Consider the following 17506-nt stretch of genomic DNA (forward strand, 5'->3'; position numbering starts at 1 on the left):
CAGGGGCTGGGGACAGTGCAGGGGCTGGGGGCAGTGCAGGGGCTGGGGACAGTGCAGGGGCCGGGGACAGTGCAGGGGCTGGGGCGCAGGGGCCGGGGACAGTGCAGGGGCTGGGGGCAGCGCAGGGGCCGGGGACAGTGCAGGGGCCGGGGCAGTGCAGGGGCCGGGGACAGTGCAGGGGCTGGGGACAGTGCAGGGGCTGGGGACAGTGCAGGGGCTGGGGACAGTGCAGGGGCTGGGGCAGCGCAGGGGCCGGGGACAGTGCAGGGTCCGGGGGCAGTGCAGGGGCTGGGGACAGTGCAGGGGCTGGGGACAGTGCAGGGGCCGGGACAGTGCAGGGGCTGGGGGCAGTGCAGGGGCTGGGGGCAGTGCAGGGGCTGGGGACAGTGCAGGGGCTGGGGACAGTGCAGGGGCCGGGGCAGCGCAGGGGCCGGGGACAGTGCAGGGGCCGGGGACAGTGCAGGGGCTGGGGCGCAGGGGCTGGGGACAGTGCAGGGGCCGGGGCAGCACAGGGGCCGTGGGCAGCGCAGGGGCCGGGGGCAGCGCAGGGGCTGGGGCAGTGCAGGGGCTGGGGACAGTGCAGGGGCCGGGGCAGCACAGGGCTGGGGCCCTGCCACCTCCAGTCCGGCTGCTGTTCCGTCCCTGCACGGCCTTCCTGGACGCCGGCTGCCGCCCTGCAGACCAGAGTCCGTTCAGCGGGGACATTAGCTTTCAGGGTGAAGAGCGAATGGCTTCTCTCCTGCAGGGTCTGCTCACGGGCATTTGCTTGTAAGCATGCGGGGTTTTCCAAGGACGGAGAGATGGACACTCGAAGTCCCCGCAATAACACGTCACCCCACGCCTGTGCTGTTACCTGTGTTCCTTCATGGCCCTCATGGCGAAACGACTGCACCGAGAACCCTCAGTCCGTGCAGAGCGGCGGGTCTCAGGGGGGTGTCTGAGCCCCCGCCCCCCGCCCCCGGGACGCTGTCCGTGTCTGCAGACCGCTGCGTTGAGAACAGACATGCAGGACGCAGTGACCTCCCTCCCGCGCCCTGGCCCCTGGCCCCGCCCTTGAAGCAATGATCCCAGTGTTAGTCCACTGACTGGGCGTGGTTTCATTCTCACTAAACACACGAGGACACAAAGGAGGTCAGCGACTTCCGAGCAACGCCGTGAGACACGGACGAGTGCACGCCCAGCAAACGCTCCGGCTGCCTCCTCATCTCCCGTCTTCTGGAAACGGGGTGCTTACAAAACGGCGTGGCCCGGCTTCCCGGGAGGGTACTGTCTCGACCGGTTCCGCCAATGCCGCCCACTGTCCGCGCAGTTTCACGGGAACCTGGCTGTCTACTCAGGGCCGGCTGGCATCGTTGGAATTGAAAGACAGATTCCAACGTACCTTCCCCCGTCTTCCTGAGACCACAGCCAGCCGTGGACTCTGTCCTCCCCTCACCTTCGAGCGGCTGCACGTGAGAGCTTGCGGCAGGAGCGCCCGTGAGGCACAGGAAGTTTAGGACACGCCGGCTGCAGCGTGGTCCTCCATGTCACCAGGGCTCACCGCGTGCCCGCTTTCCTCTGCTGCCTCCGCGCTGATCACCTGACCTCCTCGCCCTGTTCTAATCTTGGTCTCTCTCCCCGTGTCCGTGTCTCTGTCTCTGTGTGTCTGTCTCTCTCACCTGCAGACCTCGCAGACACTGCAGGAAACCCAGGCTGTGTGCGCAGAGCCGGGCGTACAAAGCGCCGCAGGGACACATCACGCCTCGTTCGCCGCTGCTCCTCCCGTTGGCTCTGGGCCCGCAGAGCTCCTGCCTGTCCCTGAGGCACTGCCGGGCTGACAGGTGTCCCTCTCGTCTGCCTCCCGCAGACCCTGACTGCTCAATGGCCGCCCTCAGACCGCCCTCGGGCCAACTCCGCCCTGGCCCCTTTCAGTCACACGCAGGGGCTGGGCAACGTCAGTGGTCGGGTGGGGGCACGGACAGTCCTCGCCCAGGCTTGGTCTCCGAACCCGCGCTCCACGAGGGTTCCGGCGAGTGACCCGTGCATCTTCAGGGCCTCCGCTGCTGCCGGGGTGCGCCCCCTGCCACCCCCCGCCCCGGGGCCGAGAACGGAGCGCGTGCTCTGCCCACACTCAGGACGCCGCTGGCACGACCTGGGAGAACGGCTCATTACTCAATTACTCCCGACGGGGGAGTGCGCGTCCGTGTCAACTCCGGCTCTTCTGCTCAACGAGCTCGACTGATGACGCTGATTCTCTGAGTAGTTATTATCCAACACAAAGGGGAGTGGGTAGAAGCCGTGTTTACTTGCCGTCCCAGCGAGCTGCAATTGCCACAAACGCAGAGAGACAGGGCAACAGGCACTTCCCGAGGTCTGCAGGGTGCAAGGTGGACGGGCGCCCACCGGGCAGAGTCGAGGTGGGCAGGGAGAGGTCCTGTGCCCTGTGCACGCAGACTCCGCAGTCCCCTCCTGGTGGCTGCCGGGCAGAGGCCCCTGTGCCCGGCGGGTGGAGAGCCTGCCCAGAGCCCCAGGAAGCTTCGCTGCCCCTCCGTGGGCACTCCTGCACCTCCGACCAGCAAGGCTCACGGCATCAGGACACAGCCCCCTTCTCAGGACGCACGCTGACGCCACCCTGCTGTCCGGGCCGTGTCTGCGCCCGCACACCCTCGCCTCCGTCTCCTGCACCGAGTCCCCTTTCCCGTGGACCGTGACGGAGTCTCAGGCGCCGAACCGCGGTCGGTAAATCAGGACGGGGTCCAAGGAACAGCAGGGCCGCTGTCCCTGCGGAGGGGCGGCCAGGCACCCTCCAGGGACACGGGCTCCCCTTTCTAGGACACAAGGACACACAGTCCGGCTACCACACGAACCAGAAGCCGGGTCCAGTGCACGGACAGCGGCGTGTTTCGGTCCTGGGACGGACAACGTGGGTCCACTCAGGCCTGGACCGGCCGCTTTCCCCTGTATGTCCTGCAGGTCTGCGCGAGGTCAGGACGAGGTTAGGGGAAAACGTCTCCTTCCAGGGCACGACCACGGATGCAGCACTCAGAGGCTGCGTCACCGCACACCAAGCTCAGACTCTCATTTCACCCGCAGAGCGCCAAGCAGTGTCCCCTGTCAGTTCAGCCTTCTGCGAGGTACTTCAAACGGTATCTTCCGAACGGCAAAACGGAACAGTACGACCCGAGAGTAAGAGCGGATGCATCTCTCATCGGACCCGGGAGGGGCCCGGACGGCTCTCCCTCCACGCACCCCCTTCCGCGGCATCCGCAGGCCTGCTCCGTCGTCCCCGACGCCCGCTGTGACTCCACCGACGGCGGCGGCAGCAGCACCGTCTCCGGTGTACAAACACGCAGCGGGTTTCCTGAGCAAGCCCCTCTCCTCACAGAGCAGCCCCTGGGACTTCCCGGAGGCGAGAGCTCCCAGCCAGCCCACCTGCCCACAGGGAGGGCCTCCCAGCAACGCGGACAAAGGACAGGGGACTCAGATTGGAGAGGGGACACCACGGTGCAGGCCCCTTCCCCGGACAACCGGCCGGACCTTGGGTCTGTCTCACAACACTCCCCGCCCGCTGTTCTTCCCTTACAAAGCAACACGGCCCTGGCCACGTAGCTCCGTCGGCTAGAGCACCGTCCTGATACAGCAGAGTTTCAGGTTCGAACCCAGTCTGGGCACAGACAGCAGATGACTGACGCGCAGAGGTCGCCTGCCAGGTGTGACGGGAGGCCGGCTCTCAGGACAAGGCCCGTGAGGACGGTTTATATGGGCACCTGCGGGAAAGGCCTCGCCCGTGAGGAGGGTTCACAGGGGCGCCCGCGGACGGTACCCATGGGAAAGGCCTCGCCCGTGAGGAGGGTTCACAGGGGCGCCCGCAGACGGTACCCACGGGAAAGGCCTTGCCCGAGAGAACGGTTCACAGGGACGCCCGCGGACGGTACCCACGGGAAAGGCCTCGCCCGTGAGGAGGGTTCACAGGGGCGCCCGTGGACGGTACCCATGGGAAAGGCCTCGCCCGTGAGGAGGGTTCACAGGGGCGCCCGCGGACGGTACCCACGGGAAAGGCCTGGCCCGTGAGGAGGGTTCACAGGGGCGCCTGCGGACGGTACCCATGGGAAAGGCCTGGCCCGTGAGGAGGGTTCACAGGGGCGCCCGCGGACGGTACCCATGGGAAAGGCCTGGCCCGTGAGGAGGGTTCACAGGGGCGCCCGCGGACGGTACCCACGGGAAAGGCCTGGCCCGTGAGGAGGGTTCACAGGGGCGCCCGCGGACGGCACCCACGGGAAAGGCCTTGCCCGTGAGGAGGGTTCACAGGGGCGCCCGCGGACGGCACCCACGGGAAAGGCCTCGCCTGTGAGGAGGGTTCACAGGGGCGCCCGCGGACGGCACCCACGGGAAAGACCTCGCCCGAGAGAACGGTTCACAGGGACGCCCGCGGACGGCACCCACGGGAAAGGCCTCGCCTGTGAGGAGGGTTCACAGGGGCGCCCGCGGACGGCACCCACGGGAAAGGCCTCGCCTGTGAGGAGGGTTCACAGGGACGCCCGCGGACGGCACCCACGGGAAAGACCTCGCCCGAGAGAACGGTTCACAGGGACGCCCGCGGACGGCACCCACGGGAAAGGCCTCGCCCGAGAGAACGGTTCACAGGGGCGCCCGCAGACAGCACCCACGGGAAAGGCCTCGCCCGTGAGGAGGGTTCACAGGGGCGCCCGCGGACGGCACCCACGGGAAAGACCTCGCCCGAGAGAACGGTTCACAGGGGCGCCCGCGGACGGCACCCACGGGAAAGGCCTCGCCCGAGAGAACGGTTCACAGGGGCGCCCGCAGACAGCACCCACGGGAAAGGCCTTGCCCGTGAGGAGGGTTCACAGGGACGCCCACGGACGGCACCCACGGGAAAGGCCTCGCCCGAGAGAACGGTTCACAGGGGCGCCCGCGGACGGCACCCACGGGAAAGGCCTTGCCCGTGAGGAGGGTTCACAGGGGCGCCCGCGGACGGCACCCACGGGAAAGGCCTCGCCCGAGAGAACGGTTCACAGGGGCGCCCGCAGACGGTACCCATGGGAAAGGCCTCGCCCGTGAGGAGGGTTCACAGGGACGCCCGCGGACGGCACCCACGGGAAAGGCCTCGCCCGAGAGAACGGTTCACAGGGGCGCCCGCGGACGGCACCCACGGGAAAGGCCTTGCCCGTGAGGAGGGTTCACAGGGGCGCCCGCGGACGGCACCCACGGGAAAGGCCTTGCCCGTGAGGAGGGTTCACAGGGACGCCCGCGGACGGCACCCACGGGAAAGGCCTCGCCCGAGAGAACGGTTCACAGGGGCGCCCGCAGACAGCACCCACGGGAAAGGCCTTGCCCGTGAGGAGGGTTCACAGGGGCGCCCGCGGACGGTACCCACGGGAAAGGCCTGGCCCGTGAGGAGGGTTCACAGGGGCGCCCGCGGACGGTACCCACGGGAAAGGCCTTGCCCGTGAGGAGGGTTCACAGGGACGCCCGCAGACGGCACCCACGGGAAAGGCCTTGCTCGTGAGGAGGGTTCACAGGGACGCCCGCGGACGGCACCCACGGGAAAGGCCTCGCCCGAGAGAACGGTTCACAGTGGCGCCCGCAGACGGCACCCACGGGAAAGGCCTCGCCTGAGAGGACGGTTCACAGGGGCGCCCGCAGACGGCACCCACGGGAAAGGCCTTGCCCGTGAGGAGGGTTCACAGGGGCGCCCGCGGACGGCCCCGGCGTGAGGAGGGTTTACATGGGCGCCCGCGGACGTCCCCTACGGGAAAGGCCTTGCCCGTGAGGATGGTCACAGGGGCGCCCTGACAGGAACGCCCTTACCTGAATGAGGTCCGCTCTGGAGGGGAAGCTGCAGACCAGGCAGTTGCCCCTGGTCCGGGTGTTGGTGACAGACACGTGCAGGCGGTGCTGGGCCAGCTCGTGAGCGTTGGGCGGGAGGATGGCCTCCATGCCGCGTCTGCAGAGAACGGGACCGCGTCACTCACCGTCCTCAGCCAGGCGCCCGGTCAGTGCTGGCTGGCTGAGCCGGCCGCCCTCAGGGTGAGGTCCTCAGCGCTGTCCTCGCGTGCCACGGGACTGCACTCAGCACACACGACCTGCGTCCGCACCTGAGTCGGGCCATGAAGTCGTAGCCCGGCGTCACCGCCCCCAGAGGCTGCCGTCGGGTCTCTTCGGCAAAACCGTAGGTGAATTCGTTGCATTCCTGAAAATGAAAATTCGTCGGTGACTCTCGGTCAGAAAATGCACCCTGGTCCCAGAACTCCGTCCAATCAGACACGACACCCGAACCCCAGGAAGCCAGCACCTCCGGTCCTCGGTTCACATTCCTTCCCAGGTGGCAAGTCCCCGCCTGGCCTGCCCTCGCCTGCCACTGCGGTCCCCAAGCAAGCTGTGCGTTCTCCCAGATGCAACCTACATTTCCTTTTAAAATCCCTCCAATGACAGTGCCCACACCTGGAGAACTTTTGAAGGCTCTATTCTATCTCTAGTTTACGCCTGACCAGGTGGTAGCTCAATGGATAGAGCGTCAAACTGGGACATGGAGGACCCAGGTTCAAAACCCTGAGGTTGCTGGCTTGAGCGTGGCATCACAGGCATGACCCTGCGGTCGCTGTCTTGAGCCCAAGGTCACTGGCTTAAGCAAGGGGTCACTGGTTTGGCTGAAGCCCCGGACCAAGGCACTTATGAGAAGCAATCAATGAACAACTAAGGTGTCGCAACTATGAGTTCATGGTTCTCATCTCTCTCCCTTCCTGTCTGTCTGTCTTTTCCATATCTGTCCCTCTCTCTGTCTCTGTCACTCACACACACACACACACACACACACACACACAAAAAAAAAAAACCTTAAAAAAGTTAACTCTAATTTAGCACAATCTTCCCGAGACTTCTCCAACACCAAAAACCATGTCTCCCGCCCCAATTCCACAGCCTTGGTGACAGCGCTGGTCACTCATGACAACACCCGTGTCACAGAAAGGAGTCCTGGTGGCTGTCCAACCGCTGAGTCAGTGTTGGGAGGTCAGTCGTGGGCACTGGTGTGTCAGAAGTGCCCATGGGGGTCTACAGAGCAGGGAGACTGAGACCCACTGATTCGGACTCTGTCGTGACCCTCCGAGGTGGGTTTCACGGCCAGTCACAGGTGACCAAACAGGCTTGGTCAGATGGAGTATGTCTCCTGAGGTCTCAGCAAACTGAGGGCCACAGGCAGGACGTGCAGGGCTCGCTGTCAGACAGCGGGGCACGTGGGGCCGAGGGCGCCCACCCCGGAATCACTTCCCAGCCGAGTCAGCGGTGCGCGTGGGTGACTCAAGGGGATACCGGACACAGGCCTGCCTTTCACCTATGAACTCGTTCATCCGGCCACCGACGGGGCGCCAGGCCCCGGGCCACGCCTGGGGACGGGGCAGGAACAAGGTTCAAAGAGCCTGTGCCTTCGTGACACTTCAGACTGCCTCCGTCAGTGGGTCGCACAAGGACTGAGAGCACCTCCGCAGGGGACGGAACCAAGCCCCCGTCCCCGCCTGGGACGTCCCCACCCTCGTCCCCGGAACCGGGGACGGTGAGACCCTACACGGCAACGTGGAACTTCTGCAAGTGTGATTAGGTCAAGGGTCTCAGGGCGGGGAGATGGTCCTGGATAACGTCCTCACAAGGATGTGTACGAGTGAGAGGGAGGAAGGGCTGTCCCGGTCAGAGATGTGGACATGCTGCCGCTATGGCTTTAAAGATGGCAGGAGGGCCCTGGCCGGTTGGCTCAGCGAGCAGTAGAGCGTCGACCTGGTGTGCAGGAGTCTCGGGTTCGATTCCCGGCCAGGGCACACAGGAAAAGCGCCCATCTGCTTCTCCACCCCTTCCCCTCTCCTTCCTCCCTGTCTGTCTCTTCCCCTCCCGCAGCCAGGGCTCCATTGGAGCAAAGACAGCCCGGGTGCTGAGGATGGCTCCATGGCCTCTGCCTCAGGCGCTAGAATGGCTCTGGTTGCAACAGAGCGATGCCCCAGATGGGCAGAGCATCGCCCCCTGGTGGGCGTGCCGGGTGGATCCCGGTCGGGCGCATGCGGGAGTCTGTCTGACTGCCTCCCTGTTTCCAGCTTCGGAAAAATGAAAAGAAAAAAAAAAAAAGAGATGGCAGGAGGGGCCAGGAGCCAGGCAATGCAGGCACCGCCTAGAATCTGGAAGAGGCAGGAATCGGAGGGTGCCCTGGGCCCCCAGAGGAGCAGGGCCCGGCTGAGGCTGATTGTAGCTGCGTGAGACCTTTCCAGACAGACGTGTGACCTCCGGCACGGTAACGCAGTGCACGCGTGCTGTGTTATGTCGCTTGTTGCAGCAGGAGCAGGAAAGGCATGCGGTGGCCGTCAACCTCCCACCTCCAGGTCCCCAGGCTTCCCTCCAGCCTGGCCTCGAGCCTGCTGCCTACGACAGCAGTAGCAGTTGGACGGGAGCGCGGGAATGAGGGCGCCGTCACTGGGCGCGCTCCCAGGTGCGTAACTGGGGGCGGAGAAGAGGACGCAGACCCACGTGACAGGAAGCTGGCGGGGGGTGGGGGGTGGGGTGGGGGTGTGGGTGGGGTGGGGGGTGGGGGTGTGGGTGGGGTGGGGGGTGTGGGTGGGGTGGGGGGTGGGGTGGGGGGTGGGGGTGGGGTGGGGGAGGGGCCTCCCAGTTAGAAACGAGGGCGGCCCCCACATGGGTGCTTCTCCCATGGCGCTAGACTCACGTAGGCTGCTTTCTGGTGTTAGCTTCAGTCACCCACGCGCACCCCCGACTCGGCTGGGGAGTGCGTACGGAGTGGGGCTCACTCACCCCCCGCGTGCCCGCCCTCTGACAGCGAGCCCTGCACGGCAGGAGGGCGAGCAGAGGCGTGCACACTGAGCTCTCACTTAGCCACGCTGGGGACCTGCCTGCCACCCCAGAACACACCTGCGTCAGCAGCGCCTCTCAATAATGCATGCACGGGCCGGGACTAGACGAATCACTTCAGCATTTGTCACAACCCTGCCAAGCTGGTGGGACGCAGGCCACCAGCGAGAACGCAGCTAACAGGCATTGCAGTGGGCAGGAAACAGTTGGCTCAAAAAACTCCGAGCCATCCTACAAGCATCTGTCTCAGAAGCTAAAAAGAGATACAGTGACCTTAACCAAATGGCTGAGCACTTCGTCTGGGGGAGGAGCAGTGCGGACGTGCCCCAGGGAAAGAGGGAGAGTCCTTCGCCACTGCGCAAGGAGAACGGCAATAAAGACATCCTCTGACATCTGAGGAGCTCGATCAAACAATACAAAGGGGCCTCCGATGTTGAAAAGAGATAAGAACAGGTCATCTGACTTAAACCTATGGTGCTCAAGTCCCAAACCCAGGTAACCCACTCAACGTCGTCTGACCATCACGGATTTCAGGAGTCTGTGTTGCTGAAGGATTTCCAGATCCTGTTTTCCCTGCTTCACGTTTAATATGCTTCTAAGGCGCCTGAGGACTGACTGCACACCAAGCCTGCCCGAGTCCAAAGCTCAGCTCTGCCCCCCTGAATGAAAGACGGCACTCCAAGGGGGGCGGGAACGACCCGGAGGCAGAGGCCCCCGCTTCAAAAAGAAAGCGGAGTTGGTTAAGACAGGGAGCAGGCAACACGCTGCCTGTGAGTCTGCTCTTTTGAAGGAGTTTCCACACCCGCTCTGTCTTCCCCTGACTCCAGGTTCTTACCGGGCGCAACCTCTACAGTTGTTACATTTTTACTTCCCAGTGTAGCAACCGGATCAAGGCTGGAACAAAAGGGAAGTGGGTTTCTGAGTAACTGGGCTCTAACCCAGTTTCTCTTCCAGGAGCAGCTCAGCATAGATCTGGAAGCAAGACGTTTGAGCTACGTCCAGATCTGAAAGCAAGACGTTTGAGCTACGTCCAGATCTGAAAGCAAGCCGTTTGAGCTACATCCAGGTCTGAAAGCAAGCCGTTTGAGCTACGTCCCACGTAGCTCTGAGAATCGTCTAGATTCTCAACTTAAATCCGTTCTCGGGCAGGAATGTGTTTATCCCTACCTGATTATTGTTTAGAGCCACCGACTAGGAACCTCATCAGCAAATATAGCCCTCTGCACCTAGAGAAAGCGGCTCTCCAAGCCGGAGGACACACAGTCATCGTCTAGAAGCCGCAGAAATCAGGTCTTTATATATATAAATAAAAGCCACAGACCTCGTTAAGTGAAATACCTAACGAAGGCTTGTGTTTATTACTTCTGGGTGAACCCCTTGCAATGCGGGCCTTCTTCGAGCCGTGAGGACGAAACAACAAGTTCTAATATCATCCCACTTAACAGAAAAATCACAGGCCCACGTTTTAAAATGCGTTAGATGAAGGGGAATGTGCAGAGTTGCGGGCCGCGTGTTCAAGGCCTCTAGAAAAACAGCCCGGGCTCCTCTCAGCGACGAGACGGGGAAGGAATACCCTTCGCTTGACGGAAATCAGCCGGAATGCTAACACCCAACAAAACACGCGAGAGTCAAATGAGGCATTACATTTTCTGTCTGTCACCCCAAATAATCTCCTTTTCCAAATCCAGAGCACAGATTCCCCAACGATTACATTTTAAAAGAAAAGTTTTAACCTTTTGTTTCCCAGGCAAAGGATGACTTCTGCACAGTTACCTTAGAGGTAACGGCCATGCCTGTGCTACGGTCTTCGCATCCTGTCAAAGGGACAGGGCCTAGACGCTCCTTCATTACCTCTATTTTTTCTGGTGCGGTAAGCAGGACGGAGGCGACCAAGGACCCAGCGGAAGCCCCGGCGAAGGCCTTGACATCCTTCAGGAGTTTCTGGCCGTGTCTGCGGAATGCCAACGCTGCCCCCAAGTGGTAAATGCCCAGAAACCCACACGCTGCAAACGACAAGTTGATGTGCTTCATTCTGGCTGCGAAATTGGCCACTCCAAAAAAAAAAAAAAAAAAAGAGCTCTAAGTTACTACAGTTTATGCTAATCAGGAGTCCAAACCTTTTTTCCCACAGGTAAACTGTTTGTTCTAAGCATAGTATTTGCAGCGAAACACTCAATTAAACACCCAAGTCTTTCAAGGAAACATTTTCCTACCTTTCACCTTGACCTATACTTTTTTTAAAGTTACAATATTCCCTATTGGTTCGGTGGCTTGCATAATAACAGCGCAATAATAATGAATAATGAATTCATTCATTAGATTATGCAAGCTACTACTTAATTACTTGGCAAGAAAAAGACGGATAAATTTGCAGCTGGCAAGCCTCCGGAGTCTTTTTCTCTTGACCTTTGGAAACTTTTGGACGGAGTGCTGTGTTGTGGGGAAATAGAATCATTCCACTAGAGCAAATCCCAGATGAGCCGGACATGTGCTTTCTGCAAGAGTGTCAGGCAAGTTCAAACACACAGCCTTGCTCCCTCCCCTGCATCCATATTTTTTCTTTCCTTTTTTTTTTTTTTTTTTGAGCATCCATCCACATTTTCTTTAAAAAAAAAATCATGCAATAAGCAATTATTCTATGACGCAATATATTGCATCGCATAGCCACATTTCTAAGGACAATCTGAGGCACGACGGGCAAGGGCATTGGAGGCTGGAAGAAATGCCCTGCGCACCGCACCGGGGGACACCTGTGAGAAATGGAACCAGAGATCTCTTGCTGCACCCCAATTCCGGGACCGCCTGAACCGGCATTCCAGGCCTCGGGTGCAGGAAGCTAAAACCTTAGTTGTGATGCCCCTGGCTGGGCCCCAGGGTGCAGGAGCTTGGCCACCGCAGCCGAGCCCAGTTTGGGTTTAATTCCTGCAGATTGAGGGCGTGGGGGATCCGGTGCTCAGTGTCCAGGTGGGTGGTCCGGACCCCGCAGGCGCAGTGTGCACCGCGGCCTGGGGGGAGACAGGACGGAGGCCGCCGCCCTACCGGGTCCGCAGATGGCACAAGCGACCCGCACGTCCCTGAAGCACCCCTGGGCACCGAAGCCCGCCCCTCGGCCGCACCCCGCTCCGCCCTACCATCCCGGCCAGACGCGCTTCCGTGGTGAACGCCCCCCGCCGCCCCAGGTTAACCAAAAGGCGGGCCCGCGCCGTCACTCAAGGAGGCCCCGCCCAGCAGGGCCGGCCCAGGGAGGTCCCGCCGACTCGCGCGGGGCTGTGACGTCACCGCGCCGACGCGGACGTCCGCTAGGCTCCGCCCGCCCTTTTTAAATGCCGGGACTCATCATGGCGCCGCGCATTCGACCGCTCGAACCGAGCGTCGCCGGTCACCAGTAAGGGGCCAGCCTGTCTCGTCCGGAGTCCGAAATTCCTCCAACACGGAGGGAGGCCCGTTAGTCCCCGTGCGCCTTTGGGTGCCCCCGTGCGGGCGGCCCCTCACTTACGACCCGCTGACCCTGAACGACCGCCAGCTTCCGTGCACCGGAAGTGCTTGGCTCTCCTCGGGGCGGCTCCCCGGAAGTGGTTCTGGTCTTTTTCCCCACCCCACCCCCCAGCTCCAGGGCGGTGCTGTCCCAAAGGGCGGGGAGTAGTAGGTTGTGTCCCCGAATGCCACGCAGCGTTGCAGGGCCTACCTGTGTTTTTTTTTTGTTTGTTTGTTTTTAATTTTTATCTATTCGTAATTGAGGCGTGGCCTCGGCTTGGGGTGGCTGCCCTCCCTCGGTCCGCCTTAGGCTGTGTGACGTTGGGCGGGTTGCCTGACCTCTCTGAGCCTCCCAAGTGGCTCTGCCGCAGAAGGGGGTGGTGGTGTACCTGTGGGCCAGAATTCTGCACGTGCCCTGAAGACAGGGCCGCTGTTTCCTCCAGTGGCACTGCCGGCTCTGGACATACTTTATTTTATTTTATGTAAATACTTATTTTAACAGGGTTTATTGGGGTGACACTGGTTAGGGAAAGGGGCAGGAGTCTGGACAGACTCTTCAAGCTGCTTTAAATCGTGGCCAGGCAGGCTGACGTCCGCAGCCCACTATCTGGAGAACTCGGACGAGTTGTTGATGTCCCTAAACAACATCTTGTCCGTGTCAGGCTAGGGAGCAAGTCTGGGGGAGTCTCAGACATACATCCTGGGGGAAGAAGGTTCTCCAGGTCCCCGTTTCCAAAGGACAGATTTCCGTCTCCCTTGAAGCTTCAGAAGAGAATCTGGAAAAAAAAAATGCCACCGTCTGTTGCGTTAAGCAGGGGCAGCTCCCCTTAGACTTGACATTCTCCCCTCTTTGGGGTGCGGCCTCCTGGCCCCTGGCACAGCACCGGGCAAGCAGGGCCTGGGAGGGGCGGACTGGAGAGTTTGTCTTTCAGTTTTGTGAGTAGCTCCCCAGACAGCTGGTGCCTGAGACACCCTGATGCCTAAGCACACCTCCATTAAAATCCACTACCTCTTAGAGAGGGGGCGTTGAAGCGTCCATCAGGGAACCGCAGAGGGACAGAGGCTGGGTTCCTTCTCTGGTTGGCAGAGTGGTCTCAGAGGAACCTGTTGCGACCCAGGCCTCCGATTGGACCTGAAGCAGAACCGGCTGGTTCACAGAGCCCCCCCCGGGAATTGCTGCGCTATGAGAGTTGCAAGCCCGGTCTCACGCACGCACGGGGTGGCCTGTCTCAAAGTGGTGTGGTGCGTCCAAGTCTAAGGACGGACACGTGGGGGGTGGCCGCAGAGGGATGCTGTGCTGTATTTGGGCAGAGCCAGCGGGCTGACCCAGGAGGGGAGGGGCAGCCGTACCCGGGCAGCCGGGATGGACACCCTGACTGCAGCACCCTCTGCTCGTCGGAAGGACAGTTCACCCCCCCGATGCCTCACGTCCCGGTGAGTGAGGTCTCACGAGAGCATTTCAGTCTCACCGGAAACTGTTCAGAAAGTTCCACGCTTTCGTCTCCTTCTTTCCTCCTTCTATCTGTCCTGTCTGTTTTCAGGCATCTGTCTTAACAAACTTCCGCTCCCTCCCTCAGGTGAGGAAGAAAGTCGAATTTGTTCACGTGTGTCTCTGTGACCGCAGCCCCAAGAAGAACGCTTAGGAGCGTCGTAAGTGATCAATAAATAGTTGTTTGGGATGCGGGATTTAAGGAAATTACTCCTGCCACGGAAGTCTCTAATAAGTTAATTGGCCTAGAAGACCATCTTTCGGGAATCGATTTGCTCCCCTTGGCTTCTCTGTTTTCTGGAGTAAGTCAGCGTTGGAGGGGTTTGTTTACTTGGTCGTTCGTCAGACGTTTGTTGAGTATCCAGAGGGTGGCGCACACTGCTGCTGTGAGGCACACAGGACTGGCGAGAGCGTTCAGCATCCTCAGTAGGGATGCAGCCAGGTGGGCAGGTGGGCAGGGGACGGGCGCTGGGGCAGAGCCCCACACGGCTGTTCTTGTGCGTGTGTGTGTGTGTGTGTGTGTGTGGAGCTGGGGGGAGGAGACCCTTAGCTCTGCGAGCTCCTGCAAGGGCACCTGGCGTCAAAGCCGCGCCCAACCCTGCTGCTCCTTTCTCTGTCCCCCGCACGATGCCATCGTGTGTCCCCTGAGAGGGACAGGAGGTGCGGGGAGGGAGGCTTGCCACAGCTGCCCCGGGCACAGGAGCTTCTCTCAGAACCTCTGGGTGTGACCTGGACTTCCGGTCTGCCCTCCAGATGGAGTAATAACTTTATCTTCCAGTCTTGGCTGCTTCACACATGTTCATACTGTGGGACGGCACCTTCGTGGCCCCCGAAACACCCTCGTCCCCCCTCCTGTCGCTAACTCTTCCTCCCTGTCCCCTCCTCTCAGAGTCCCGCATGCTGGTCCGGTCGACTTGTTAAGACAGGAGGCGTGCACTTGGATTTCAGGGGAACGTGGCCACCGCGCTGTGGGGGCACCCAGCTGTGCCCTTTCCACGGGGGCGTCACGGCGTCACGCGTATTGGTGAGTCCTCTGTGCCCAGTGGAACCGTTCCCTCGTTTTGGGGAGCAGCGCGGAAGAAAGGGAACTCTGCCGCAGTCATGTAGCGGAACTCCCCGAGAGCCCTCGGGGAAAGAGGGTGCCTCCCTTCCCGTCTCCGGGAAAAGCCCGGCCTGTTTTCCAGGAATGTCAGCCAGCCTGAAAGCAAAGGCCCCGAGAGAAAGAGAGAGAGAGAGAGAGAGAGAGAAGGAGGGACTGGGAGGGGGAGAAAGTGAAAGGAAGAGCGAAGAGGAGAAGAAGGGAGGAGGTGAGAGAGAGCTGAGGGAGGACGGAGGTAGAGAGGGCAGGGCAGGGGGGGAGAGAGTGACGGAGGAGGGGAAGGGGTGAGCAGGCCTGGGACCCGGGTGCCAGCATTCCCTGAGCCCCTGAATGCGAGCAGATCCCCCGGACTCCCTCCCTCCCTCCCTGCACCCCCCCTGCCCAGCTCCTGACAACTGAGTTTTTCAGTCTCACTAAAACGGGGGTTCTGGCTATCAGCTTGGCCCAGAGAACTAACTGCTCAAACTACTCAAAGGAGTGCTGGGTGAAGCCTTTCCAAATGGAAGAATAGACGTATTTTTTTTAAAAGTATGTGAATTACATATGTAATATATCATCTGTGTTTATATATACATGTGCATAGTGAGAGTTTGATAACATCTGGAAGTGAAAATAGGCGTCCTTAAGAAGTATAGTTTATGAGCCAGTGCATCTGAGAATAGATACTAATCTGTAGGTCTCCCTCACTGTGGCGTAGAAACTAAGTATCAAGTTATCGCTCTTAAAGAGAAACAGTTGTAAAATGTAGCATGTATGGATAAGCGTCATTCTGGTCTGACAGGAGCAAGGTTCCAAGTGTAACACTGTACCAGGAGGAGACATGGTCCAGATTTGCTGTTTGTCACTGTCTCCGAGTTCCCGAATTCACCACCGTGCTTGCAGTCGGCGTTCTGTCCAGTTGGAAGGTGGAGCAGACTAGCTTTCCTGAGGTTTCTTACTTCAGAAATGCCTTTTGTAGAGAAGGGCTTCAGCTCTCGGACAGCGAGGGGGTGGTGGTGTGGGCTGCTCGTGCCAGGAACATCACAGACTCCTATATTTTCAAAAGCCCGGACCAGAGACAGCCTGCACCATCTGCCCTGTATTCTTGGTGGCAGCGCCACCTGCGTCCTCGGCCCGGCTGGGCAGGGACCACAGTTGGTACAGATGGTGACGCTGTCCGGGTCGTCCCTCGGATCACTGGAAAGCCACCTTTCTCCAGCGGCCAGTTACGAAGTGGCTTCCGCATCAGCCCCGCTCCTGGAAGCTGACCTAAAGCCGGCTATTGTGAAAGGGGCGTCCTTTCCATTAGGAACAGAGATATAAAAGGGGTTCGTCTCACCGACCATCGCCCCCGCTCCTGGAAGCTGACCTAAAGCCGGCTATTGTGAAAGGGGCGTCCTTTCCATTAGGAACAGAGAGATAAAAGGGGTTCGTCTCACCGACCAGGGCCTTAACTGCCAATCAGTCCTACCCCGGATTATTCGTCTTCATGTTTTTGCTCCCTCTGTACATGAACATTACTTCGTGTTTTGTCTCTGACAAGGACTGGAGCAGGCACTGGAAAAAATATACATGTTTTTCATCGTCAGGCGAGCTCCCCCTTGAACTCCCCGTGTTTCCTGCTGCCGTGTGTCTGTGCACTTTTCTGTTCCGTGAGCCCCTCTGAGACCCGAGTCAGACTCTCCTGCTTAATGTATCGTTCTGCAATGTGTCCAGCCGCCTTCTGTCCGTGTGGACCATGCCCTCCACGTCGCCCCGGGCGAGGCATCGTGATAGCGTTTGCGACCCTGGCTTTCTGTTGGGGTGCGCTTCCTTGGGAGCAGGGGCTGTCTCGTCCTTGGTGTTCACCTGTGTTACAAGCTAGCTCTGGGCGTTGGAAATGTTTCTAAGAGTTGGGAGCCTTTGGGCAGCGTGTTCCAGATGTCTTACTGACTCTTAAGGGTCATGTTAGCCCATGATACTGCCCCCACCCGTGACGAAGATTATAGTCGCGATGGATGTGTGATTGGTGACAAGGTGTGCGCTCAGCAGTCCCCACGGGAAGTGTTCTGTATGTGTGTGGGGGGGATGTCACAGGCCCTGTGGGTGTGACAGGGAGCGAGACGGGGAGGCTGCAGTGTATTCAGGGAAGAAGGTGACACTCAGCCATTGCAAGGCAGGACGGTAAGCTTTCAGGGTGGCGCAGGGTGACAGGGGACACCGCCCAGCCCGTCTCTGGGGTCAGGTCCCTTGTAGAAATGACGGGACTGCTAAGCAGACGGGGCCAGTGCAGTTCCCGGCTGTGGGGGGACAGCCTTGCGTCGTCGTCACAGGAGAAGGAGCTCGCCGTGTCGGACTGGTCTTCTAGGGTGCGGGGTGTTTTACCGCTAGCACAGCCCACAGAGGGCAGAGGACGTCACCTGTGTGAGTTGCAGCCCCCACCAGACCACCCTGGAGGCTGTGGACGCCTGTGGGTCAGCCGAGTGTCAGAGTGACACTTCCTTCCCTCTGAGAGCCCCAGGCTTTGGCAGAGGGCGGGCACGCCGCAGGAGCCGGGCGCGTGCTTGTTCCCCAGGCTCCGCAGGGCCTGGCCGAGTGGTGGCCGCACCACGGGAAAACCCTTGTGGCAGTCTGAAGCCTGC

General features: G+C 60.6%; 1 protein-coding gene and 1 long non-coding RNA gene across 11 annotated transcripts in view; one reads left to right on the forward strand and one right to left on the reverse strand.

Moving 5' to 3' along the window:
* Positions 1-12534, reverse strand: part of PNPLA4 (patatin like phospholipase domain containing 4) — a 25111-nt gene extending 12577 nt beyond the window's left edge. For 3 of the 10 annotated variants that reach the window (XM_066356794.1, XM_066356789.1, XM_066356788.1), the window contains exons 1-4: positions 11189-11891; positions 10696-10895; positions 6096-6190; positions 5809-5944 (exon numbers count right to left, since the gene is read on the reverse strand). In XM_066356794.1, coding sequence (XP_066212891.1) covers positions 5809-5944; positions 6096-6190; positions 10696-10895; position 11189 — 432 coding nt within the window. In that variant the 5' untranslated portion in view covers positions 11190-11891. Of the gene's footprint in view, positions 1-5808; positions 5945-6095; positions 6191-8241; positions 8361-10695; positions 10896-11057; positions 11943-11975 lie in introns of those variants that run through there. The other 7 variants (XM_066356798.1, XM_066356791.1, XM_066356790.1 and 4 more) reach the window with 7 other exon arrangements.
* On the forward strand, positions 12477-17395 carry LOC136385655 (uncharacterized). The gene is made up of 4 exons (XR_010747855.1): positions 12477-13752; positions 13896-13968; positions 14697-14831; positions 15688-17395. It is a non-coding gene; the product is annotated as an uncharacterized lncRNA (long non-coding RNA).
* The last annotated feature ends 111 nt before the right edge of the window (positions 17396-17506 follow it).

This window comes from Saccopteryx leptura, chromosome X (assembly GCF_036850995.1).
Source record: "Saccopteryx leptura isolate mSacLep1 chromosome X, mSacLep1_pri_phased_curated, whole genome shotgun sequence".
Classification (NCBI taxonomy): Eukaryota; Metazoa; Chordata; class Mammalia; order Chiroptera; family Emballonuridae; genus Saccopteryx; species Saccopteryx leptura.